At 47.4% G+C, this 25,600-nt stretch overlaps 1 protein-coding gene and 1 long non-coding RNA gene across 2 annotated transcripts in view; one reads left to right on the forward strand and one right to left on the reverse strand.

Moving 5' to 3' along the window:
• Ikbkb (inhibitor of nuclear factor kappa B kinase subunit beta) overlaps window positions 1-25,600 on the reverse strand; it is a 54,825-nt gene that overhangs the window by 3,686 nt on the left and 25,539 nt on the right. Inside the window, exons 6-20 of the mRNA XM_031339262.1 lie at window positions 23,060-23,148; window positions 22,039-22,128; window positions 19,639-19,763; window positions 15,127-15,234; window positions 12,540-12,669; window positions 11,533-11,727; window positions 10,840-10,954; window positions 8,917-9,040; window positions 8,242-8,393; window positions 7,989-8,050; window positions 6,540-6,649; window positions 5,249-5,298; window positions 5,053-5,152; window positions 4,730-4,877; window positions 1,496-1,623 (exon numbers count right to left, since the gene is read on the reverse strand). Coding sequence (XP_031195122.1) covers window positions 1,496-1,623; window positions 4,730-4,877; window positions 5,053-5,152; window positions 5,249-5,298; window positions 6,540-6,649; window positions 7,989-8,050; window positions 8,242-8,393; window positions 8,917-9,040; window positions 10,840-10,954; window positions 11,533-11,727; window positions 12,540-12,669; window positions 15,127-15,234; window positions 19,639-19,763; window positions 22,039-22,128; window positions 23,060-23,148 — 1,726 coding nt within the window. The remainder of the gene's footprint in view (window positions 1-1,495; window positions 1,624-4,729; window positions 4,878-5,052; window positions 5,153-5,248; window positions 5,299-6,539; window positions 6,650-7,988; window positions 8,051-8,241; window positions 8,394-8,916; window positions 9,041-10,839; window positions 10,955-11,532; window positions 11,728-12,539; window positions 12,670-15,126; window positions 15,235-19,638; window positions 19,764-22,038; window positions 22,129-23,059; window positions 23,149-25,600) is intronic.
• Window positions 8,131-13,479, forward strand: LOC116069016. Its single transcript, XR_004109799.1, has 3 exons — window positions 8,131-8,406; window positions 12,410-12,683; window positions 13,196-13,479. It is a non-coding gene; the product is annotated as an uncharacterized LOC116069016 (long non-coding RNA).

The raw sequence follows: 25,600 nt of genomic DNA on the forward strand, positions 1-25,600 counted from the left end.
GGGGAAAAAAAAAAAAAAAAACCCAAATGCATGGCTTCAGCATATGTACAGTTGCGTAGTCATCACTATGTCTAATTACAGAACTTTCATCATCTCCCCAAACAGACCTTGTACCCATTACCAGTCAGCTTATCCCTCCCACACTTCGCTGTAGGCCATCACCCACCTCCTTCCTGTTCCTAAAAACTTACCATCGGGAACTCTATGCAGAAGATATGAGCAATGTCAGTGGAGCTGAACAAAGACCCCAAGATGGGGCCATTAGTGAGTGTGAAGGATGGGGAGCAGTGTGCCTTACAGGGAGAAACCACCAGAACACAATCTGAGGGAGGAGGGCCTGCCTTGTCAAAAGGCAAGTCTTTTTAAGTGTGTTGCAGAACCAGTCAAAGGACTGCTGGGTACCACCCCACCTCAGAGGGTCCACAGTAGGACCCTGTACCTGAATTGCTATTGTTGTTGCTGGTACTTCAGGTTGGACTAGCTTATTTGTAAGATACAACAGACTAACCCAAGAACCACACTGAGGTGTTCATAAACTCTTACAAGTTTAAACATGATCTAGACTGGAGAAGAAACCTACTGTTCTTGGCCAAATGACTTGGTCAGAATGTGACTCTGGGTAAACAGAAGACTTGGCTAGAAGTTAGAGTCAGGAAGCAAAGGAGAAGCCAAGAGCCTTGCCAGGGAAGAGCTATAGTGTCTGTCAGGAAAGAGGAAAGACCGGAGAGAGGGCTCAGCAGGTAAAGGCACTTGCTGCCACACCCGGTGACCTGAGTTCACGCCCCAGGACCCACATGGTGGAAGGAGGGAACCAGCGTCCTCCAGTTGTCCTCAGACCCTGACAGTGCACCGTGGCACACCTTCACATACGCACAGCAATTAAAAAGAAGAAAAACAGGAAAAGAGGTGAACAGACGATGAAGGTAGGCACTGGGTGGGAAGAGGAGCCCAGCCACTAACGAGATCCTTGGTTCTTAGCCTTCCTAATGCTGGGACCTTTGTTGCAGTTCCTCATGCTGTAGGGATCCCCAACCATGAAATTATGCTATTGTTATGAACCATAATATAAATATCTGATATGAAGGATATCTGTTAGTGACCCCCAAAGAGGATGAGACCCACAGGTTGAGAACCACTGCTCTAGATGGAGATCCCTGGGAGGGAGAGAGCCAGGGACTAAGGTGTGACAAAGAGGGCACACCCTGAAGTGGGTTTTAAAGAACAATTAGCGTCCATGTACAACAGGACTAACAAGTGTTCTCATTAGGCAACTGGTAATCCAACTCTTGGACAGGGAAACTAGTTGGCAAGTGATAAGAGACTGTAGGAGCAGAATGAAACAACATGTCTCGGTCCACAGATCCTGATAAACATAAAAAGAGATGCACAGACAAGACCCTAGGGCGTAAGTGACTGGTAACAAGCACACGCGTCCATTCCCAGTCTCCCTGGGTGCCCTTGAACATGATGTCTGGCACTCTCAAACAGAGCTTACCTTTTCTTGTCTGATTCAGGTAAGCTGTCACAGGTACTGGAAGGCTGAGACATTAGCTGACCAGGGTGACTAAGTCGGGACACATTCATGCTGTCTGGGCTTCCACTCACTGGACCTCGGACTTTGCTCTGAATGACAACAATAGAAAGCCAAGCATATTGTGGAGTCAGTGGCTACAGAGATGGCTCAGTGGTTATGAGTGCATACTGCTCTGGCAGAGAACTTAAGTGTGGGTTCCCAGCAACCCACAGTAGGTGGCTCACAAATGCCTATAACTCTAGTTCCTGGGAGACCCAGTGCCTCTGGCTCTCAGACACCTGAATTCATGTGCACATACCCACATGTGGACACATGCACATATACGCAATTAAAAATAAAATAAATCTAAAGGAGAGGAAGGTGTTTTCACTCTTTTTCTAACAAGATACATAAAGAGATTATAACGACTGTACTACCTGTGGGGTAGCTAAGAAGGAATGCGAGGTGTTGGATGACAGGGCTGCTACAGCTAGCCCTGCTCAGCTAGAGGCCCAGGCAGTGGCTACTGGCCACCTTCTCCTGCCTGCAGCCAGGGACCAGATCCTGCAGCCAGTTCCTTAGCACCTCTAGCCACTTCTCCAGTTGATCCCCTGGCTTCTCCTTGGTTGGGCTGCCTCATACACTCTTTGTTGCCCCTGATCCTCTCTTCACTGCTGCCAGAGCTGTATGGCCCTAATATCAGCCCTCAGGTTGGGGTCCCTTTTGCTTCCCTCTGTCCCTAGTCTGGCTAACCACCAAGGTCCACCTTCAACAAGCCTCTTAAGCAAGCAGGTTTGGACTGTTCTGCACCCATCTGCTGCACCACCTATGGGGAGAGCCAGACACCTGCTTCCTCTGTTTCCATCCTAGGCATGCAAGCTTCATCCATACGGACAGGCTAGCCTACCCCTCACAGGGTTCTTAACTCCTTCCATGCACTGCCTTTGTCTCTTGGTGCTAAGGTTTGACAATGCGGCTTTCTGTCTCTAGCTACCTTCTGAGTATTTTTTCCCTCAAGTGTCTTCACTGGGAATGGAAGAAGGAACCCTTTAGTGCTTTTGTTATAAGAATAAGGGCGGGCTGGCGAGATGGCTCAGCGGGTAAGAGCACTGACTGCTCTTCCGAAGGTCCTGAGTTCGGATCCCAGCAACCACATGGTGGCTCACAACCATCCGTAATGAGATCGGATGCCCTCTTCTGGTGTGTCTGAAGACAGCTACAGTGTATTATGCCCGAGCTAGTGGGACTGGAGCGAGCGGGCTGGAGCAAGGAGAGGTCTTGAGTTCAATTCCCAGCAGCTACATGATGGCTCACAGCCATCTGTACAGCTACAGTGTACTCATATAAATAAAATAAATCTTTAAAAAAAAAAAAAAAGAATAAGGGCTAGCTGCATTTGGTCTTATCCTCAATGAAGCCCTACAAGTGCTGCTCCAATCCGGTTTTACCAGCAGTCAGCACACACTCTTCAGATCACTCTAGCTCACTGTGTAGGAGCCTTTCTGGTTGCTCCCTCACTTCCAAGGAAGCTGGGGTTCCTGCCCTGAGTTCATAGGCCACCACTCCTGCACACCAGTTTTACACTTCTTTGGCAGTCTAGAATGTTCTCTCTCCAGTCCAGGTCAGTACCCTCACTGGGTTACAGTGGATGCCAGACCCAGCTCCCCACGTACCACAGCCCGCAGACTGCTGGACACTCATGAATGCAGGTGACAGACAAGCCAGCATGGGTTATCTCCATTTCCCTTTTCCCCTCCTTGCTTACAGGAAATATCCCCCAACTCCCATCCCCAGGCACACCCAGCAACGGTGCTCTGGATTCTGACTTCCCTGAGTTCTCTGGAGTGAGCACAAGTGTGAGCTTGCTGCTGTGAGTCCCTCAGGGCGCTGCGTCCTCCCCTTTGGCCTATGGAGATGCTCCAGTCTTAGAATCTTTACAAAGCACCATTTTTGTTTCTCGCTTCTGTAATAAGCCATCTCCTTTTCTTGCTCTTTCTGAGGTTATTTTGTTATCTGAGGTAGTTCTTACTATGTAGCCCTAGCTAGCCTTGAATTTCCTGCTCCAGAATCCCAAGTGATGGGATCACAAGTGTGTGCCACCGTGCCACCTCCTTATCTGCCCACTAACATCTTGAAAGGTGTCGAGACAGCGCTTAGGTTGGCCTAAACTCATCATCCTCTTGTCTCAGCAAGTGCTGGGATTATAAGTGTGCAACCTTCTGCTTAGCCGTGGGGTGTGTGTGTGTGCGTGTGTATGTGCGGTATGTGTGTGTGTGTGCGCGTGTGTATGTGTTGCTAGGGTCTGAACCCAAGGCCTGTGGAAGGACTTTGGAACTTTGAGCTAGAAGAACCACTGGTTGTTAAGAACTCTATGGAATGTTCTGTAGGAGCTTGGAAGATCATGTTGAGAACAGTGCAGAAGATGGGGGCCTGGCTTGTGAAATTTCAGAGGGATGATTAAAGACTCTTATCAGGGCCATGTTGTTTTGATTGTGAAGATTCTGTGGTTCTGGTTAGCTGGGGCTGAAGTATCAGCTGTGATTAACAAGATACCAGAACTACTAAAGCGAAAACTTTACATAACTGGGACTATTGATACTGGAGCTAAGAAATTAGCAGTGATTAAGAAGAGACCAGCATCACTGAGGTGACATCTTCTGAGAAGTTTGTTTTGAGAGCACAAAGAGGCTGTGTTCCCAAGACAGCCAAGGTTGTACCTTGTGCTGCAGCAGGACTTGGTAATGTATAAGAGTCACCCAGGTGGTACTGGTTTTATATACGGGGCAAACATCTTTCCGCTGAGATGCATCTCTAGCCCTGAATGTCTTGTAAGAGACATGCAAATGAGACATTGATGTCAACTGAAGACACAGATACGGACGAGGAGGCCTGCGCCACTGAAGCTCGAGAGGGCGGTGGGGTGGGGGTGGCTTTGCCCTGGACCCACCAGAGGGGATACCATTTTGCTGACAACTGGATTCTTAACTTCGAGCTTCTGAGGCTCTGAAAGAACAATGCCTGCGGTCTGGAGCTACTTGTGCTAATTAATTACAGGAAAACACCTCACATAAACCCTCCGTTCAGGAAGTCTCCCTGCCCACTCCATGTCACAGGTCAGTGTTGACTGCACCACAGCTGAGGGCCTGCCTGTCCCTCCTTGGAGGGGGTGGCAGCGCATGGGGGAGGAGACCCAAGAGGCCGGAGTAAGTCACTCACACAGGCGATCTTCAGGAGGTTCCAGAGCTCCTTCTGCCGCTTCTCCTGAAGCCGGACCACGGTCTTCTCATCCTCGTTCATAAGGCTCACTACCTCTTCTACTTTGGGGAGCAACTCCAGTGCCTTCTGCTTACAAACCACGGTCTTACTGTAAGGAATGAAAGAGCCACACCCCTGAGAGCTCTAGGCCGGCACAGAGATGCTCCCAATTATGATCAGCTCTTCACTGTGCGGGCAAATCAGAGCTGAGCAAGGGCAGCCATCTGCCCCTTGGCTTTGCTTGATTCTGCACCCTGTCCTGGAAGGGCAGAGGGAGCACCTACCTGAGCTGTGTATAAATCACCCGCACTTTCTTCTCGAAGCTTTGAATTGCCTGAAGCAGCAGCCGTACCATTTCCTGGCTGTCACCTTCTGTCCTTTGGTCTGCAGAGGAGAGTGGCATAGTTCCTGCTACTGGCCTCCAGGGGAGACCAATGTCTCAAAGACAAGACAAATTGGGGCTGGGGTCAGATCAGATACCTCTTGGCTTCTCCCTGAGTCTTCTATAGAGCTCCCTCGCTTGTTCCTCTCTGGAAGAGAAGGGGCACAGTGAAGACGTAGCAAGAACATGAAAAGCGCTGGCCTGCTAACTCCTGCCAGAAGAATCACTACTTTTCAGACTACTGGTCATATGTTCTCAATGGGGAAAAAAAACCTGCCACTTTTGGTAATATGTATAAAACTCAAATGCCCCAAACAGGAATAAACTTAAGAGATCATATTCCTCCTCTGCTTAGCTACAACAGTGACTCAAGGTATCATTTCTAGACCTGACCAAGAAAATACTTGCCCTCAAAAACGTAAGTCCAAAGCTAGACATGAATGCCTATTTCTTCCTGACACTGGTGGGCTGGGACAGCCTCAGAAGGAGGCTCTAACTGATCTTGGTTGCACACATACTCAGGAAGCTGAGGTAGGATTTCTGTGAATTTGAGGCAAGTCTTGACTCCCTAACAAGTACCAGGTCTGTCAATACTATATAGTGAGACCCTGTTTTGAAACAGAGAACACCTGCACACATAGACATCCATATGCACATGCACACAAAGTGAAGATTTTCATTTGGAAACTTGAAGAGAGTAAAGGGTTAGTATATGAGATACAATGGAGAACAAATAATTCTTTGTTTTCAGATTTCTCACCGTAAGAATTCTAGGAAGAACCTCAGGGGACACCAATCACTTCAGGTGACAGGGCCCTTAAACTGACCCACCTGCCTGGAGCCCTCTGTTAGCACACAGGGCTGCAATGTTAGGGTCTCCAGGCAAGATGGATCTGTTTAGTGCCTTGACTCCTCTTGTACACAATGCCAAACTCCTGGACTCAGCAGGCTCCTCCCTCAGTTCTACTTCCTCCTCTGGGAGCCATACCTAGAGGGCCGAGCTGGTTGAGCAGGGACATATGTTGCCACAGACATGGGTGTGTGTGTGTGTGTGTGTGTGTGTGTGTGTTTTACAGCCTTTAAAAGTTATCAACTAGCTGGGCGGTGGTGGCTCACGCCTTAAATCCCAGTACTTGGGAGGCAGAGGCAGGCAGATTTCTGAGTTCGAGGCCAGCCTGGTCTACAGAGTGAGTTCCAGGACAGCCAGGGCTACACAGAGAAACCCTGTCTCGAAAAAACAAAAAAAAAGTTATCAACTGGCTCCTTAATTATCCTAGAAATTGTGGCAAGGTGATTCACTAGAACATACACCCCACAGAACCTCCTGGAACTCTGCAGGGTGTCAGTGTGCTCTGGGGGACAGTGCTGTTCATTCCTGGCTGTACTCACAGGTCATCCAGGGTGCCCCCCTGCTTCCGACCCATCGGGCTCCTCTGTAGGTCCACAATGTCAGTCTGCAGTGCCATCATCCGCTCTACTAGAAGCTTCACGTCGTTCTCCTGATGGGAAAGCTGTGCTCATGCCAACTGATGGACAAGGGGCATCCTGAGAGGACAGACGTGCTAGGCAGCGGGGGAGACTCTCAGTTGACTGGCTAGAAGGAACTGGGTTCAGGAATAAGATGTTCCAAACTCGGATCTCATGGCTACCACTTTCTAGCCTTGAGACCCTCAGAAGTTACTTAACTGTAAGCCAGTTTCCTCTTCTAGAAACAAACTGTCAATAGGGCTTAACTGCAGAGTTAAAACCAATAGAGTAAGCTCAGCATGTGGCAGCGAAGATGCCCAATGCATATTATTACTTTGTCTTCTCTTACCGTGCTTACCAAAAGCAGGTGCTAAAGCTGACTGTCAAACTGGCGAGGAAGATACCCTTCTTCAGAATTACACAAAAGGAACTATAAATAGGACGATCATCTCTGAATAAGATGTATCACTGGGCCTGTATGCATAAGCGCATGTGTGTGTGTGCTGGCATCTGCGCACCACGGTGCTTGTAAGTGTGGCAGTTGGAGAACACTTTCAGGAGCGGAGTATCTTGCTCTGGGTTTCTAAGGCAAGTCTTTCTTGTTGGTTCTGACCCACTGTGTGCTCCAGAGTAGGTGGCGTCTGAGTTTCTAGCCATTCTCTTGCGGTAGGAGCACTGAGATTACAGGTAATGCTATCATTGGCTTTTTAAAACGTGGGTTCTGGGCATCAAACTCAAGCCATCATGCTTTAGCACCTTCAGCACTGAGCCTTTGGCTGGCCTCATGTCCGTATACCTTTAGGTAAGCATTTACCTATTAGGTCTCATTTACAGTTAGATCCTAAGGTCCAGAGGAAGGGCCTGTCCAGTGCACAGAAGTGGAGTGGGCGAAGGTCTGCCAGGCAGGGTCTCAGATCTGTGCATGATGCCCCAAGTCACACTTTTCTAACCTTGTGAAGAGGGGTTTGAAAAAGTATACTATCCTGAGACTTCTGCTTCACCCTTCTTCCTTACAGATTTCATGTTTCCACGAATTTAGGAGGAAAGCTCGTGAGGCGGGAGCAGGAGGCTGTGGCTTTCCCAAGGGCACCTGACACTCGGCTTCCTTCCTAAATCTAGAGCAACTCTGCCCAGCTCTTAGGCCTGGGCACGGCGCAGCGGGACTCTCTGCATCTCACTACTCTGTGTCCGCCCAGCAAGTCTGGTTAGGGTCAGAGGATGTGTTGAGGAAATGTTCAGTTTTGACACGGCAGCTCAAACCAGTATTGGGTAGGGGAGTGGAGGACGGAAGAGCAAAGCTCCAGCCACAGCAGAAGCCCAGAGCCCTCGCTCGCTCGCTCGCTTGCTCGCTCGCTCCGGTGAGTCTCCTACCCGCCCACACTGCTCCACAGCCTGCTCCATTTCCCGCCAAGCCAGCAGCAGTTTATCTGATGCTGGAAGAAAAATGGAAAGAAAAAAAAATGAAAACCAAAAACAACATAAAACTAAAACAGAAGTTAAAAACTGAACTATAAGAGGGCAAAGAAGTGGGTGGGGGGGAAAAAAAAGAAGGCAAAGAAACTTCAGAAAGAAAGAGGCGGGAGGAGAGAGGTGGCTTCCAGTCACGCAGGCAGAGTGCACTCACTGATCCCAAACTCTGTCTGTTCTCTATACTTCTCCAGGTCAATCTGGATGCTGGTTTTGAAGAAGTCCAGCTTGGCCTTGAGCTGCTGGGCCATGGAGGCCATGGCGTTCTTCATCTTGGAGAGGCAGCTGTTATTCCGAAGGAGATTCATCCTGCGATAAGACGGTAAGAGATAGAGATGGAACCTTGGGACACACTTGGCATCTAAGTACACTTCCTGGGTAGTACAAAATGCTTTGCCAAGGGAGCCTCCACTAATCGCTCGCAGCCGTGCTGTGACCAAAACAGCCTCTCAGAAACATAAGGACGATTTCCTTGTCTGCGCCACACATAAAGGTCTCCATCAAAGTTGGAATTAGGGAAAATTCTACACCTAGGCTCAACACGTTTGTCCTGATTGGAGAAGCCATCAGCAAGTTCCAGGTAATCAGCATTGTTAACCCAAGGCTCACTAAGTTTCTTCAAGCTCCAAATGCCACGCAGCTGAGCTGCCCAGACCCAAGTTCTGCACTCCTGCCCCATTCTCTAACCCCAGCCCACCCAACCACTCCTGTCATCCACACCAGATGACAACTCTCCCTGAGAGTTGCTTCTGGACGCCTGCCTCAGCCACCTCTCTAGTCAGGCCAACAAGCAATTTAAAATATATTAGGTAAAGCCAGCCTGGCGCAGTACATGGCCGCTCGCTGTCCCTGCTGCAGCCGGTTGCAGTCCTCCTTCAGGGTCTGGATACTGTGCCAGACTTGGCCCCACACTTTCCTCAGCTGGAAGAAGGAGAGGTTCCGCTTGGGCTCCTGAACTGGAAACAAACAGTTGTCAGAGAGGAACTCAGGGAGCCACACCCTGCCCCACAGCATTGCTAGTATTTTTAGAAGTTAAATTATCGCTATACAGTTACATAATTTTACAAGGTATTGTGGTTCGTTCTTAGTTTAAGCATTTCAGTGTTCCATCAACACAAAGCTTCCCATTTGACTTGATGGTGATGTGCTCCTGCAATCCCAGCCCTTGGGCGGCTGAGGCAGGCTAAGGTTACACAGTCAGTTCAAGGTCAGCCTGTGCTGTGGGCAATGCAGAAAAAGACCACAAGCACACACCCATATATGTTCAATAGAAGCTCTTATTGTCGGGACAGTTGAGGTATATAGTGAGAATTTGGGTTTTTTTAATCCCAGGTATGGATGCAGGACTGCTTCAGACTGTCCACAGCAGCTGACTATGATTTGCCTCATGATCTAGCAGGGGTGTAATTTTTGCCAGCTGCAGATAGTTTTTTCCTGAGTGTGTGACATTTGGAATGAGGGGGACTTTTCAGAGGATATATAAATGCTAGAGCCGCAGGGGGTGGGGGCAGTGGGAGCTGTTGGCTGATTGGTTGGTTGGAACTGTTGGCTGATTGGCCAGTTGGTTACTGTTGGCTGAGGTTTGTCAAGTTGTCATGTGTGAAAAGATGAAAAGAAGAAATTAAATATTCTGATGGGGAAGATCAAACTTGTTCCAAGGAAATCAATATCCCTAACCGCCATAAAGTAGTCTGACAATATCATCGCCCCCTGTCCCCTCTCTCCTTTTTTCTCTCCTACCTAGTGTCAGGGGGTTGGAAGGGTGGAAGAAGAGGACTGGAGAAGGATCAAAACAAAGAGAACCCATGAAATAGCCAAAAAGTCCAGTAAAGGTTGTATGGAATTTACATGAAATATGAAAGTACACCATTGGGTGGAATGGCTCTTGCCACACAAGCCTAGTGACCAGAGTTCAATCCTTGGGACCCACCTGAAAGTAGGAGGAGAGAACTTATTCCAAAGTTGTCTTCTAATCTCTATGTGTGCACACCTCTAGTGTGGCACATATGACCCCCAACAATGATAAATAAATTAAGCAAGCACTTTAACATGCAGCATTAGCCAGAAGTACTAAAGATATTTAAATAATCAAGAAGCCCGGGAGATCTCTGAGACATTAGCTCTTTGGCTGAGAACAGGGATAGGTTAGTAAGGGGCTCACCAAACAAACAAGCAATGGAGCACTGGGCAGCCATCATGGAGCACCATGCAGCTCTTCAATACAAGGAAGATGGAATGAGCAACTTGGGTGAGGAGGGGCACATAGAACACTCCATGTCTGTGCCATCATCTCTTTGAGAGGGGTACCCAAGCACTTGAGAGCAGCAGTTCTGCAGAAGGCGGGCTTCCTGGCTAGGGACTAGAGCCCGAGTCTTTACTTTTCATTGTGTATTCTTTTTTGGGTATCTTTTGAGGCTTTGTATTCTCTTTTTGTATCCTGTACATACATTAATATAATTTTTGTTTTGAAGCAGAGCCTCATGTAGCCCAGGCTGGTCTTGAACATCCTAAGTGGCTGAGCTCCTGACCCTCTTGCCCATCAATGCACATTAGCTATTGAAATACAAGTGCAACCTCAAAAATGGACACAGAGGTAGTGGTGTTTCTTAACTTCTGCACACTCCTCTAGGGGAGGCAGTTAACCGATGCCCGGCCTGGACTATTCTCTGCACATCCCAAGTAAAGAAGGCTTTATGCACTCAGAACCAAACCCAGGTTTTCACAACTGCTGGACTTTAATAAATGATGCACTTACGGATACAGCTGACACTTTCCGGTTGGGGTCGGGGGGTGATCTGGGTCTCATAGGTGATTTTACTGTTGTCAAAGAGAAAAACAAGATCCATGTCCAACGTGAGACCCTCATTTGTCTGCAAAGGGACAAGAAAACAATGAGATCTGGGGATCCCACCCTTCCTTCCTAGCTACCTGGTCTTAAAGCAGCTCCGCCTGCACGTGGAGGGTGTCACCTTAGCCTGAGAAGCACACGTGACTCAGCCTGCTTTCTCTCCTGGCCGTTCTATCTGAACCTCACATCATGTTCTATGTTATTCTGCTCGCTTCTCCTGTGACCTGAATATCACACTTCCCTGTGCAAAGGCTATGTCTAACATGTGGACGTGGCCTCCATAACTGCTCCACCCATCGATGGGGTTAGCACAGGTGCATAGCTGTGTAGTCATAAGCAGCTCTGGTCGACTAGAACATGAGTAGAACATGATTTTGGCAATGGAAGCAGAAGACAGTATTCGTGGTCTGGAAGTGACAAACTGAGTATGAGATGATTCGTGTCTTTCAGCGACCCACCTGGGATTTCTGACCCATCAAGCACTGTGTACACGGTGTCACTGTACACGACTGTCATAGTAGAGTAGTAACGTGGAATTCTGACAGTCTCCTAGGAGAGCAAGTCAGAGGGAAACAGGGCAAGCAGGAAGTCAGGCCTCACCTTGCTCTCTGAGATGCACTGAGTAGCAGGCTTGTCGGGGAGCAGCACCAGCCCTGCCTCTTGCAGCAGCTCCTGGTCTGTCTCCAGGATCCCTGTGTCTTCCCGGATTCTGGTTTTTAAGCTCTGCAGACTCTCATCCTCTGTCACGGGGTACGTGTGAATGGTGCCTGTGACCATGTTCAAGATATGAACCAGCTGCAACACAACCCACATGTTACTGGAAAGAAATTTTCTTAACATTTATTTCCATTGTGCATTTGCATGCTGTGGTGGTTTGAATATGTTTGGCCCAGGGAGTGACACTATTTGGAGGTGTGGCCTTGATGGAGCAGGTGTGTCACTGTGGATGTGGGCTTTAAGACCCTCATCCTAGCTGCCTGGAATCCAGTACTCTCTTGTTTGCCTTTGGATAAAGATATAGAACTCTCAGCTCCTGCCTGGACGGTGCCATGCTCCTGCCTTAATGATAATGGACCGAACCTCTGAACCTGTAAGTCAGCCGCAATTAAATATTGCCCTTATAAGAGTTGCCTTGGTCATGGCGTCTGTTCACAGCAGTAAAACCCTAACTGAGACACGTGCATATTAGGAGAGGAGAGCACATACATGCGCACACCACACCTCATGTGTGGAGATCAGAGGACAGTCGGAAGGAGTTGGTTCTCTTTGCCATTATGTAGGTTGTAGGGCTGAACTCGGGTTGCCAGGCTTGGCCACAAGTATCTCTACCTGATGAGCCATCTCACTATCCCAGAAGACCAAATTCTTTACGAAAGGCTCATGGGTTTGTCAGACCCTCTGCTACCCCCCCATCCTCACCCACAAACTTGCTGGTGAAGGGCTAGTTTGAGTCCCATTTTTTCTGTCCTCTTTTTAGCCCAAAGCGTCAGAGGAACTTGAATTCCTTCACAAAGTCAAGTGGTCCACGACCTGCTATGTGTCCCTTCCTTGGAAAAACTGCTATGTCCCACCAGGGAGCATAGCTGCTGCCTCGGCTCAGCTCTCACCTTCAAGTTCAAGATGTCATCTAGGGCTCTGAAACAGCCATTGGGACCGTACTGGGGATCTGTGCCCCTTTGCCGCGGGTGCCACATGAGCATCAGCTGCAGCCACTTCTCCAGACGTTCGGCCAGGACACTAAAGGAGCAAAGGTAAGAGAGGCCTGAGCCAGGCTGCCTTGGTGTGCAGATCCCGAAGCACAGCCAGGCTGCCTTGGTGTGCAGATCCCCAAGCACAGCCTTGGCTGATAGTGCAGCTCGAGTGAGGCACCTGCTGTGCACACACGAGAACCTAAGTTGTATCCCAGAGTCCACATAAGAAATGCTTATATCACACAAGTGGATCTTTGAGGAGTCAGCCAGCTCAACCTACTTGTTGAATTCCAGACCAGTGAGAGACTCTCTATCTTAAAAAGTACCTGAAGAGTGAGAACCAAGGTCGTCTTCCAGAGCACACACACGCCTGCACACACTCGAACACACAAACATGAGCACATACAAACGTGTATTTTAAAGAAAGCACAGGCTTGAGTGTGTCTCAACATGACACACATGGTAGCAACCAAATTAACTATGGGGAATGAAAATGAGTGAATCGAGAGAAAATATATAGACATTTCCAAACAAGCTAACAGCTTAGGATCACGTCCTCTCCTTTCCAACAGGGTCATCCCAGTAAACCTTACAGTGACCCTGAAGCTTTGACAATGCTTGCGAGAGCTGGGTGGACTGCTTGTCCATCTCCGTGGTTTCCTGATCAGCACCATGCCTCTGTGTGTACATATGTGTTAACACACATATAAAGAAAATGTGAAAAAATTCAGCCAAGATTTAATTATTTGTGTAAATGAAGCACATATTTTATTAATCTCATTAGTATATAAGTTTAATATCTGAATGTTTTAATTTAATGTCTTTAATAAAATGTAATATTTATCTTTAAAAAGTATGTACACGAAAGGATTTTTTAAAAATTTCTTTATGATTTATTATCAGTAGATGCTTGATTTATATACTTTATATATTTACATATCTGGAGTATTATAAACATTTCTTAGGCACAAAGGGATCCCAGCTGCTGGCTGTCCTGGAACTCACTTTGTAGACCAGGCTGGCCTTGAATTCACAGAGATCCACCTGCCTTTGCCTCCCTAGTGCTGAGATTAAAGGTGTGCACCAACATGCCTGGCAAGCATGATGCTGGAGGAGCTGAGAGTTCTACATCTTGTTCCAGGCAGCTAGGAGGGTCTCAAAGCCTACCCCAACAATGACACACTTCCCACTCCAACGAGACCACGCCCACTCCAACGATGCCACACCGACTCCAACAAGACCACACCCACTCCAATGAGGTCACACCCACTCCTACAAGACCACACCTACTCCAACAAGGCCACACCCACTCCAATGAGGCCATGTCTCCTGAGAGTGCCACTCCCTGGGCCAAACATACTCAAACCACCACAGTGTTTATCATTGCAATAGAAAAGCAACAGAAAATAAACTAGAACAAGATCAATAAGAACAATAAGACAAACATAAATTATTCTGTGAATTTAATAAAGAGATAGTTTAAGAGATGCGAATGTAGCTCACTAGTAGAACATTTGCTTAGCATGAACAAAGTCAGGGATTCCAGCAGAAGGGAGTTGCACAGGACTTTAATCCCAGTAGTTGGGAGCAGAGGCAGGTGAATCTCCAAGTTCCAGGGCAGCCTGGTCTACAGAGTGAGTTGCAGGACATCCAGGTCTACAAAGAGAAACCCTGTCTCAAAAAATCAAATCCAAACCAAAACAAAAAACAAACAAACAAAAAAAACAAAAACAAAAACAAAAAACAAAGCCAGTGACTTCATCTCCACCATAGCAAAACCCAACCACCCACCCAACCAACCACCTACCCACCTAACCAACCAACCACCCACCTAACCAACCACCTACCCACCTAACCAACCACCTACCCACCTAACCAACCAACCACCCACCTAGCCAACCACCCACCTAGCCAACCACCCACCTACCTAACCAACCACCTACCCAACCAACCACCTACACACCTAACCAACCAACCAACCACCCACCTAACCAACCAACCACCCACCCACCCAACCAACCACCCACCCACCTACCTAACCAACCACCTACCCAACCAACCAACCACTCACCTAACCAACCACCCACCCAACCAACCACCCACCTAACCAACCAACCACCTACCCAACCAACCAACCAACCAAACAATAAAATAAAAAAAGACTTCTAGGGAGATGAGATATGGTAATCTATCCTATGTCTAATGTTGAGATGGACTGGTCAAGTTCTCAATCATAGGATGGTGTTCCGATATCCACTTAAAAGTTATCTGAGGGCCTGGAGATGCCTCAGAGGTTACGAGTCCTATGTGTGGATCCCAGCATCCACATGGCAGTTCACAGTCATCTCTAACTCCAGCTCCGAGGCACCTGACTACTCTTCTGGCTCCCACAGTCACTCAAACAGATAAAATTAAAAAAAGAAAAGTGTCAGCTGTTACCTCAAACCTGTATTTCTAAACAGAAAAGAAAAAGATCTCTAAGACTGATGCCCCATGGCCTTACCTGTTAAGATTATTGGGGAAGGGTAGCGAACTTGAAAACTTTACTGCTCCATTCAGGTCTTCACTAACAACGATGTCCACTTCGCTCTTCTGCCGGACTTTGGAGTGCCTGTAGGTGTCAATTTAAGATGTTCTTTATGTCACTCAGTGGCAAGTACCTGGTTTACATGTGTAATGTCACTTACAACTGTATACATTTTGAAAATAATGGTCAGCATGCTGCTAGCATGCTTCTCCAAGCATTTGTTGAGTGGTCTGCACTGTGGTTAGAGGCTTGGCTCAGTGGCGGTGAGTCCAGCATGAGTGGGCCCTGGTTCAGTCCACAGCATTTAAACAGAATGTGCTCAGGGCTGCCCAAGTGAGGTCTTGTGAGCAGGCTTACTCATGGCCTCTCATCCTAAGTTCTCAGGAAGCACTGTTGACCTCTATGTGGACAAGTTAACAGAGACAACCTAAGTCTGAATAGTGCTGCGTGGGTGGCCAAGTGCTCTGGACGATTTCTCTAAGTCCCTCTGCACCTCAGTCATCAGGTACCAGCTTTCATTTAAAAACAATCATTTTCAATTGCACTAGTGTACGCGCGTGTGTATGTGTGTGTGTGTGTGTGTGCGCATGTGCGTGCGCGTGTGTGTAGGAGGATATATGCCTCCTGTGGGCTGCCAGCCTGTTGCAGGTGCCAGGAACCAAACCCAGGTCCTCTGGGAGAGCAGCAAGAGCTCCTAACTGCTGAGACACGGGCCAGGCCAGCTCTCATGCTTGGATAGAGGACAATTTGGGGGTTCTGAACCATGGTCATTGTTTATTCATCACATTTATTTGAAATGTAAAATAAACACACATGTACTTTACTTCATTTTGAAATGACATTTATTTAGTATTTATTTACTTACATGTGCTCGTGTATATGCATGCACATACTTGCCATTATGGCATGCACCTCAGAGGACATGTTTTAGTCAGTTTCTATTCCTCACAACATCATGACCATGAAGCAAATTGGGGAGGAAAGGGTTTATTGAGCTTACACTTCCACATGGCTGTTCATCACCAAAGGAAGTCAGGACTGGAACTCAAGCAGGTCAGGAAGCAGGAGCTGATGCAGAGGCCATGGAGGGATGTTCCTTACTGGCTTGCTTCCCCTGGCTTGCTCAGCCTGCTCTTATAGAACCCAAGACCTCCAGCCCAGGGATGGCACCACCCACAAGGGGCCCTACCCTCTTGATCACTAATTGAAAAAATGCCCCACGGCTGGACCTCATGGAGGCACTTCCCCAACTGAAGCTCCCTTCTGTGATAACTCCAGCCTGTGTCAAGTTGACACACAGAACCAGCCAGTGCAGGACAGCTTCCACCACTGTGGCTCTGGAGCTAGAACTCAGATTGTCAAGCTTGGGGACAAGTGCCTTTACCATTTAGCTACCTACCAGGCCCATACTTCCCTTTAAAAGAATATGGCTAACATTTTTTTTCTAGAATAAATGAGCTTTTAGATTTTTTAACATAGGGTTGTTCCAAAAGTATTTTAAGTAGTTTTGGAAGGGGGAAAATTAAATCCAAGTGGTTTCCAACTTTCTTGGTAACAAGGACAACTTAAATTTGAATAATGCTTCATGAATGACCAAGTACTCTGCCAGAGTTCCTGTGGTTTCAGGGGTGACCCCATGTGGTGAAATTATTTTTAGTCTGAGTATGTGCTGTCCAATGTTAGACACACTAATGAAGGACAGAATGAAGGGCTCAAAATTTGGTATAATTTCTAGTATGTAAAAGTCCAAATACATCCTCCTAAAAAAGGATTCATTCAAATAAAACAAAATGCTTTAGCTTAAACAATTACAGTGGGCAGACAGTGAGTGCTCTATGCAGGGCAGGCAGAAGGACGGAAGGCGCGGTCTGTGTGCACGGCAAAGGCTGCTGGCATCCAGCTCTGAGAGGAACTGATGGAGGAGTTCAGGCTCTCTGCAGCTTCTAACTTACACAAGATGGTTCCCCAACAGAGCACAGTCTGCTAGCAGAAAACTATCAATGGCTGCAGTAAGCAATGCATATACTGCTTGACTGCGCGAATTGTCATCTGAGTGATGACAATGTCACCAAACCTTCAAAGTCCAGGAGAAGGGCTTCTCATAACCAGTCCACAGAACGGTTCCTACGGGGCTCCAGGATCCTACGGGGCTCCCGGATCCTATGGGGCTCCAGGGATCCTACGGGGCTCCCGGATCCTATGGGGCTCCAGTAAACTTGACAGCCAAGTAAGGGTGGTTTTAGGGGAAAGATCTCACAGACACAGACAAGCTGTGGAGATGCCGGCCACTAAAGACATCTCACAGACCCAGACATCTGTGGAGATGCTGGCCACTAAAGACATCTCACAGACACAGACATCTGTGGAGATGTCGGCCACTAAAGACATCTCACAGACACGGACAAGCTGTGGAGATGCTGTCCACTAAAGACATCTCATAGACACAGACATCTGTGGAGATGCTGGCCAGTAAGGGTGTTTTCAGTTCTAGACAAACTTGTTATAAGCAGAGAAAAGTTCAACATTTGTGACGCGCTCCTCCAGTCTAGAGACAGAGCCCACCAATTTGAAAAAGCTGACGTTTGAACTGCAGACAAAATAACTAATCCCTTGGTTAACTAAAATCAGTATGTTACAAATAATTTAAAATTATTTTATTTTCTGGTTATATTATAATGTGTGACTATGAACTAAGTACCCAATTCTTATATCTCAGAAACCACAGGCTTGAAAGAGCAAAGCCTGATGGGTAAGCAGTTACTGTAGAGCAGTGAGCTTTCCTGAGAGCTTTCTGCGTCTGCGCACTGCCCACATGTGGGTCTAACTGGGGAGCAGCCTCCACTGCTACCACCCAGACCTTTCTTCTAGAAGTGACGTCAAAGGCCAGGCTTCAGTTCTCACTAGAAATAGTTTCATGGGGATGTGGCTCAGTTGGTCACGTGTTTGCCTTAGCATGCAAGAAAGTCCTGGGTTCCATCCCCCAGCACTGAATAAAACTGGGTGTGATAGCACATGCCTGTAACTCCAGCTTCTGCCACTGGAGGCAGAGGGCCACAAGTTACGGTCATCTTCTGCCACAGAGTTTTTCTTGGAGTAAATACTTGTCTTTTTTCTTTTTAAATGAAGACATTACTGTTGAGAATGGCACAGGGGAAGGTCAGATTGGCGCGCGCCTGCAGAAGCATGTTTTTGTAGAACCTTTTCTGGCAGGCGGCATAAGATACATCAAAGCCTTTAAAATGTGTGTGCTCTTTAAAAGCCTCTTAATTCTATTCACACAAATGTATAAATAACTAGACAAATAGCTATGTCTGAACAACAGCTTTACAAGGATGCTATTTGTGGCGTTATTTTAAGAAGCACAATTACAAACCGCTCAGTCTTCCAGCCATGAACTACACCACAGTGACTGAGTAGAACACCAGAGACCTCCCAGAGCCCAGGAAGACACGCAGCATGTTCTGTGTGAGCAGAGAAGCGGTTATACCAAAGGGCATTATAAGGAGCTAGACTCTCTTAAGACGGACAGAAATGATGTTCAGTGACTGTCTCCAGATCATCTGCTTATAGCTGATTATTTTCTAAGTAAAAAGAAAGCTTCTAATTTTAATATATATGCTACCAAATTCTGGACTTTTTATTACTTCTGTATCTTCCAAAATACTACAGAATTAATGTGGGGCAATCTGTACAGCACATGTAGATTCCAGGGAAAGTATGAATGTGCGTGCGTGCATGCGTGTGTGTGTGTGTGTGTGTGTGTGTGTGTGTGTGTGTGTGTGTGTGTGTGTGCGTGCGCGCGCTAAGTGAATTGCTCTGAAGGAGACTCTGGTGTCAAGTGCTCACAAGGCCCACACAGAACAGTGCTCAGTCACACCACTGAGCGCAGAAGGGATGTCACCAAACAGATAAACAAGTGCAACTTGTGGGGAGGGCTAAGCATCCACAAGGCACCCGGACCAGTGGCTGTCACGTGCCTCTGCGGAGGGAGGCCGGCCAGGCGGTATGGAAACTTTCATGAGACAATCTTTTCACTATATTTTCTTATTCTTTTGAAACTTAAACATGTGAACTTCTTACTAGTCCAGAAACTACCTTTAAGTAAAATATTTCTACACGAAGACTTACTGTTGACAAGTTTAACTACACCTGTAGATATTCCTTCATTACATGCCATGTGTACACCTCTGTTCTCTTTACTAATAATTCACTAACGTTTTCAATGTGAATGCATGGTGACACCATGGTCTGTAGTGTACCATCTCCTTGAGGCTGACCTAATTAGACTGGTGATACACTTAACAGCTGGCAACTGCTCTTGTTCAAGGTTGAAAAGCTTGAACTGCCTCGCCTGGGTCCTAAGGGAGAACAGACCACAGACCATGCAAGCCTAACCTGGGGACCGGAAAAGGACTGAATGACAAGACATGGGGCTGGGGCTCACGGTCCCCTGGGCACAGCCCTCCCACCAGTGCCAGGCCCACTCACCACTGCACAGGCTGCCAGTTCGGGAGAAAGGGCCGGAAGCCAGTGATGCACTCGAAGGCCAGGGTGCCAAAGCTCCAGTAGTCAACAGTCACGGTGTACTTCTGCTGCTCCAGAAGCTCCGGGGCCTGAAACACACGGGTGGGTGCCAACGCTGTCCGCTCACAGAGTCAGCCTACTGCCATCGTCGCAAGTGCACAGTAGGCCCACACAAGTGCGAGGAGACAAACATGAGCAGGCTCAGCTGCAGGTGACTAAGATTTTCTGTACTTCATATTCACAAGGAGACTATCCTAATGAGGAGCCATGCCAGGAGAACTGAGGAGTCAGGCTCCTGAGGGGTCACTCAAGGTAGAGTCAATCAATTATGCATTTCACAGTTATTTAATTTTCCCCCATTTAAAAATGAGGTAGTATTTCGGGGACTTATTGAAGATTATATGCATTACCCAGTCTCTGGGTGTTGTATAAAGAGGGAGAGATAAGCTATGTCCAACAGACAAAACAGTATCAGCTTGTAGACATCAAATGTATAGCACATATATTGAACCAAGTAACCCTGAATCAAGTAATATATAGCCATAAATGAGATGGGAAATTTACAGTCAAGCAGTAAGAACCAAGATGCACGATTGCTGCCCAGGTTAGGAGAGCTCGAATGACCCAGGAGGGTGATGAAGCCCAGGGCAAGACAAGAACTGGGCTCTGAAGACTTGAAGGAAATGCACAGAAAGGGACATGCCAGAAAAACTGTAAGCTGGGGGAAAAGAACATACATGATCTAGATGGACAGGTAAGACGCACAGAAGGGCCAGGGAGTCGAAACCGGGAGAGATTTGGACTAAAATTTAGCTCAGTCTCTAGGCACGGCCATGGCTGACATTAATTCTCACAAGTGGACAGCTTCACTTAGCGCCTTGAGTGGGATACAGAGGGAATCTGAGTGAATGTGTGCTGCTGGTGTGGGCACTGCCGTGTCAAGGACCACAGCCTCAGACCCACAGGGAGATGGCAAAGCCCTCCCCACAGGGGTGAGGATCAGAGCTGGCAGAGCTTTCCTAGGGGATCCAAGAATGAATGCTGACAAGTGTGTGCAGAAAAGGTGCACTATAGTTCCCTTCCCCCAACACTGAAAGCTGAAGGGCTGCTCCTCTCTACAGAGACTGCTCCTGTGAAGATTTGCTGACCCTAAACACATCTCCTCGACCCCACCTCCTTGTCCCACCACATGACTAACCTAGTCTCTCTGTTATAACCCATCTCCTCGACCCCACCTCCTTGTTCCACCATATGAATAACCTAGTCTCTCTGTTATAACCCATCTCCTCGACCCCACCTCCTTGTTCCGCCACGTGAATAACCTAGTCTGTTATAACACAGTGAGCTTCAGAGGTGCTGTTAGTTCTCCATCAGCGAGCTCAACCCACCCAACCACAACACTCCTGCCTGTCAGTCAGCCATTGCTTCATTCCCTTGCCACCCCTAGTCAGGTCAAGTCCCTGGAGCCAGACTAGGATTTGCCAGTGACAGAGCATGGGTTCACCTCACTTAATTGCTATTGAGTTTTTGAAGACCCCAGAGAGTACGTAGCAGGATGTACGTAGTGGTTGAAAATAAGGGGGTAATAATCTGTCCCTTCTTTCTCCCCAGTTTCACTCCTAGACACTGTCTTTATTTTCTGAGCCCCAGTCACCCTACTGTACCTTCCAATGTGCTACGTTTTTGCCAGCATCTCCTCTCCTCTCCTCTCCTTCCACAGCCATCTCCCACTTTAGCCCTTCACCTTTAGGCCCAGACTTAGCTAGGTGCTCCTTGTATACATCCTTGGACACCATGTGCCTTTCTTTTTTTTTAATCAGTGCCACTCAAGACAATGGTTTTTCTGATTTATCTGTGTGCATCATGATAACAAATGTCTGTTCTGTTTTGGTTTTCCTTAAATGCTAAGCTCTTGATGAGCAGAAAATGTTTCTCTCTCTTCCTGTTGTAATACCAGTTCTGGGTGCAATCCCTGGCACACACTACTCCTGATGAGTGAGTCGCTTAGATAATGCTCCACAAATTCAGACCCCAGCACACACAGAAGGGAAATCACAGCCCCACCTCTTCCTCCCCGGTCCCGAGACTCTCTCTCCAAGAAACTCAGCCTCTACAGATAATCAGATAAGACCCTGAGGCACAGAGAGGTTCCAGGATCTTCCTAAAGCCACACAGGCATAGCCCTTCTCACATCAGAGCAGAGACTAAATCCTTCCAGAGGGCACAAAACACTCACAAGTAAAGTATCAATTCTAAATATCCATGGATCCAGAAAGACCGAGAAACAGGTAGGAAGAACAGACAGACACACAAACATAAACATCAGCGAGACTGAGAAGCAAACATTTGAGCCCCATTTCTTACCAGGTATTGCAGGGTCCCCACAAATGAAGTGCACAGACTGCCCTGATCCAGCTCCTTGGCATATCCTAGATCAATAATTTTGTGTATTAACTGGAAAAGAAAAGGGTGGGGATGGGTGGGGAGAAGAAATCTGAAGGCTGTAAGATATTCAGGCAGTTTGCCATCAGAGCAAAGACATTCCTGAGTTCCCAAAGGACACTGGTCCCTAAACATCTTAGAGCCACGGCATTCACGGGAGAGTGCCCTCAGCAGGGTAGATTTGGGGCACTATAAAAATGTTGGGCAGATATTTTTCTTGGTCTGCCACCAATCAACTAAGAACCTAGGTATCAGCCCTCAGGTTCACTAAGCCTGGATTTGTAATGTGAGAGACCAGGCCAGCCCCTGCTCAGGAAATATCCAGAATTACTGGAAGAATGATTGTCCCATGGGCCTGCCACAGTGATGGGCTGGGCTGGGCTGGGAATTGTGAGGGAAGCTGTACCAGGAGGGACGGCTGACCTCAGGTTGAAGACTATGGCATCTAAGCCGATGAGGAGGCTATGGTCACACTTGAGCAGGGCAGCCGCTGAGAAGAAGGGCCACAGATAGCTCGTGTGTGATGACAAGCTGGACCATGTTGGCCACATCCACGGCCAATGTCAGCTCACTTCAGCTCAAGTCAAACAGGAAAAGTCTATTTCCAGGAAGTGTTAGGTTAGGGAGGACATGGATTAACAAACATCACTTCCCTTATGAGACTCCCATGACTTAGGCAATTAACAATGTGCTACATTCAGAGCTGGAGAAAATAAAACGTCAATGCAGTACACATCTAAGCTTGCCTCAATCTGCCAGCAAGAACAGTCTACATTGTTGTTTCAAGAAAAAAAAAAGAATTAAAAAAAAAGAAAAGTTCTTAAGAGAACCAGAGTGGCTCAGGGAGATACAGAAACAGGCGGCAGCTTCCAAAGCGCCTTTCACGTGGGCCAGAGCGGCCCACCTGCCCCTGAGATGCCCTGAGCCCCGGAAGGCCACTCACTCTTTTCTCCCCTTGCTGCAGAACGATGTTTTCTGGCTTCAGATCTCGATGGATGATTCTGTTTTCATGAAGGTATCTAAGTGCCGACGCTGAGGAAGAGCAACGGGGAGTGATGTTTTATTATGTCTAGAAAGGTTGTTTGTCTCAGAATTGACTAGCCTGGAAGAGACAATATGGTGTGTCTTGTCTTGACACATGCTCTGACTTCTGAGTGGCCTGTGGCTGAACCTGTTCAGGTTGGGTGAGGGGACCAGGACGAGAGAACAGAATTCTAACTGTGAGATTCCGACATACCCCACTGATGATGCAGCTCAGCTAGGACGGTGCTCGCCCAGCATTCGTGAGGTGCTAAAGTATCACATAAAAGACAAGCCAAGGTGGTGTTTGGGAGTGGTTGGGAGGTGGAGGCGGGAAGATCAGCAGTTTAAAGTCATCCTCTGGAGAGACCAAGGCCAGCCTTCATTAGACCCCAGTTAGCAGAGCGGGAGAGGACATGGGAAGTGGCACAAAAACGTTTTGAAAATTCATAGTGAAAGACACCATAAAGTTCAAAGGCAAAGGGAGTTGGGAACGAGTAGCTGCAGCAAACACCCCACACCAAACACAGCTCTTAAAACCCAGCCGGAAGGGGATGGAAAGTACGCAAATTAAGTAATAAGAAAAAATGGAATTAAAGTATTTTTAACCATTGCAAAAAAAATCAGCATAAAGCAAAGATCCAGGTGTAATAACACAGGCTGGTAACTCTAGCTATTCAGGAGCCTGAGACAGACTCACGTCTAGCCTGGGCAACTTGATGAGTCTGTTTCAAGGTCAAAAGTAAAAAGAGAGATTGTGATGTAGCTCATTGACAGAGCACCTGCCTACAAGAATGAAGGCCTCCATTCAATACCCAGTATGGGGACAAACAAAAAACAAAAGGCAGGTGAAGATAACCTATCTCACAAATCGAATATGAGTGGCAAGGGAGGTAGTGAGCAGCTAGCTGCTCATGCTGACATCAAAGACTGAAGAGTAAAGCAACAAGGGTGCTCTGCCACACTGCTGGAAGGAACACAAGTGTGCTCTATCCATCCATCCATCCATCCATCCATCCATCCATCCATCCATCCATCCATCCATGTATCCACCCATTCATTCATCTATGTATCCATCCATCCATGTATCCACCCATCCATTCATCTCTGTATCCATCCATCCATCCATCCATCCATCCATCCATCCAACCATCCATCCATCCATTCATGTATCCATCCACCCATCCATTCATCTATGTATCCATCCATCCATCCATCCATCCATCCATCCATCCATGTATCCACCCATCCATCCATCCATGTATCCACCCATCCATCTATCCATGTATCCACCCATCCATCCATCCATCCATCCACCCATCCATCCATCCATCCATCCATCCATCCATCCATCCATCCATCCATCCATCTAATCTATCTGGCTTGAACTACAGTTTCTGCCTCTGAAAAACTAGCTTACAAAATTGAAAACATCACTGCTTAGCAAAGCTGAGTTCAATCTTTCTTCACATCACAAAGGAGAGGGAGTTGGGAAAGTAGCCCAATGACAGAGTGCTTGCCATTTTGAAAAGTAGAGAGGAAGAAAATCTGGACGTGGTGGTGCCTGCAATTCAGGGCTTAGGAATTGCAGGGTAATCAGGAGTTCAAGGTGAACATGAAAATCTGCTCATGTGGAGAATCTGCCTCAAAAGGTCTTTCTCCCAAAACAGCATAATAACACACATATACGGATATGCATAACGCAGAGTAACAGCTAGAGAAATAAGCTGAAATTTAGTTATAATCAAGATACCTAGTTACATTTATGACAGATCCATATTATACTTTGAGTAGGTGTGTGGTGTATGTGTTCACATTAAGTGATGTGCATGCACGTGGAAGGCCAAAGGTGTCAGGGTTCTTGTTGTTTGTTCGTTGCTTTGTTTTCAAGACAGGGTTTCTTGTATAACAAGCTCTGACTGTCCTTGACTCTCTTTGTAGAGCTGGCTGGCCTCAAACTCACAGAGATCTGCCTGCCTCTGCCTCCTGAGTGCTGGGATTAAAGGAATCAGACAGGTACAATTCTAAGTGCTTTCTTGGTCTGAGTAGGCCTTAGGTGGTAAAACAGCAAGCACTCTGACAGGCAAGGTCTTCAAACATCTCCTTCTGAAACACAGGTTCTCAATGAGCTGTGGGCAGTCTGGCTGTACAATGACCTGTGGGCAGTCTGACTGTACAATGAGCTGTGGGCAGTCTTACTGCACAATGAGCTGTGGTCAGCCTGACTGTACAATGAGCTGTAGTCAGTCTTACTGCACAATGAGCTGTGGACAGCCTGACTGTACAATGAGCTGTACTCAGTCCTACTGCACAATGAGCTGTGGGCAGTCTGACTGTACAATGAGCTATGGTCAGCCTGACTGTACATTTCACAAACAGCCCCTGAGGAACAGTGTCAGGAAGCAGATCAACACTGTCTTAATCTCAAGAAAACCTAAACTGGCTTAAACTGGATGAGACAGCT

This window comes from Mastomys coucha, unplaced genomic scaffold, assembly GCF_008632895.1.
Source record: "Mastomys coucha isolate ucsf_1 unplaced genomic scaffold, UCSF_Mcou_1 pScaffold22, whole genome shotgun sequence".
Lineage (NCBI taxonomy): Eukaryota > Metazoa > Chordata > Mammalia > Rodentia > Muridae > Mastomys > Mastomys coucha.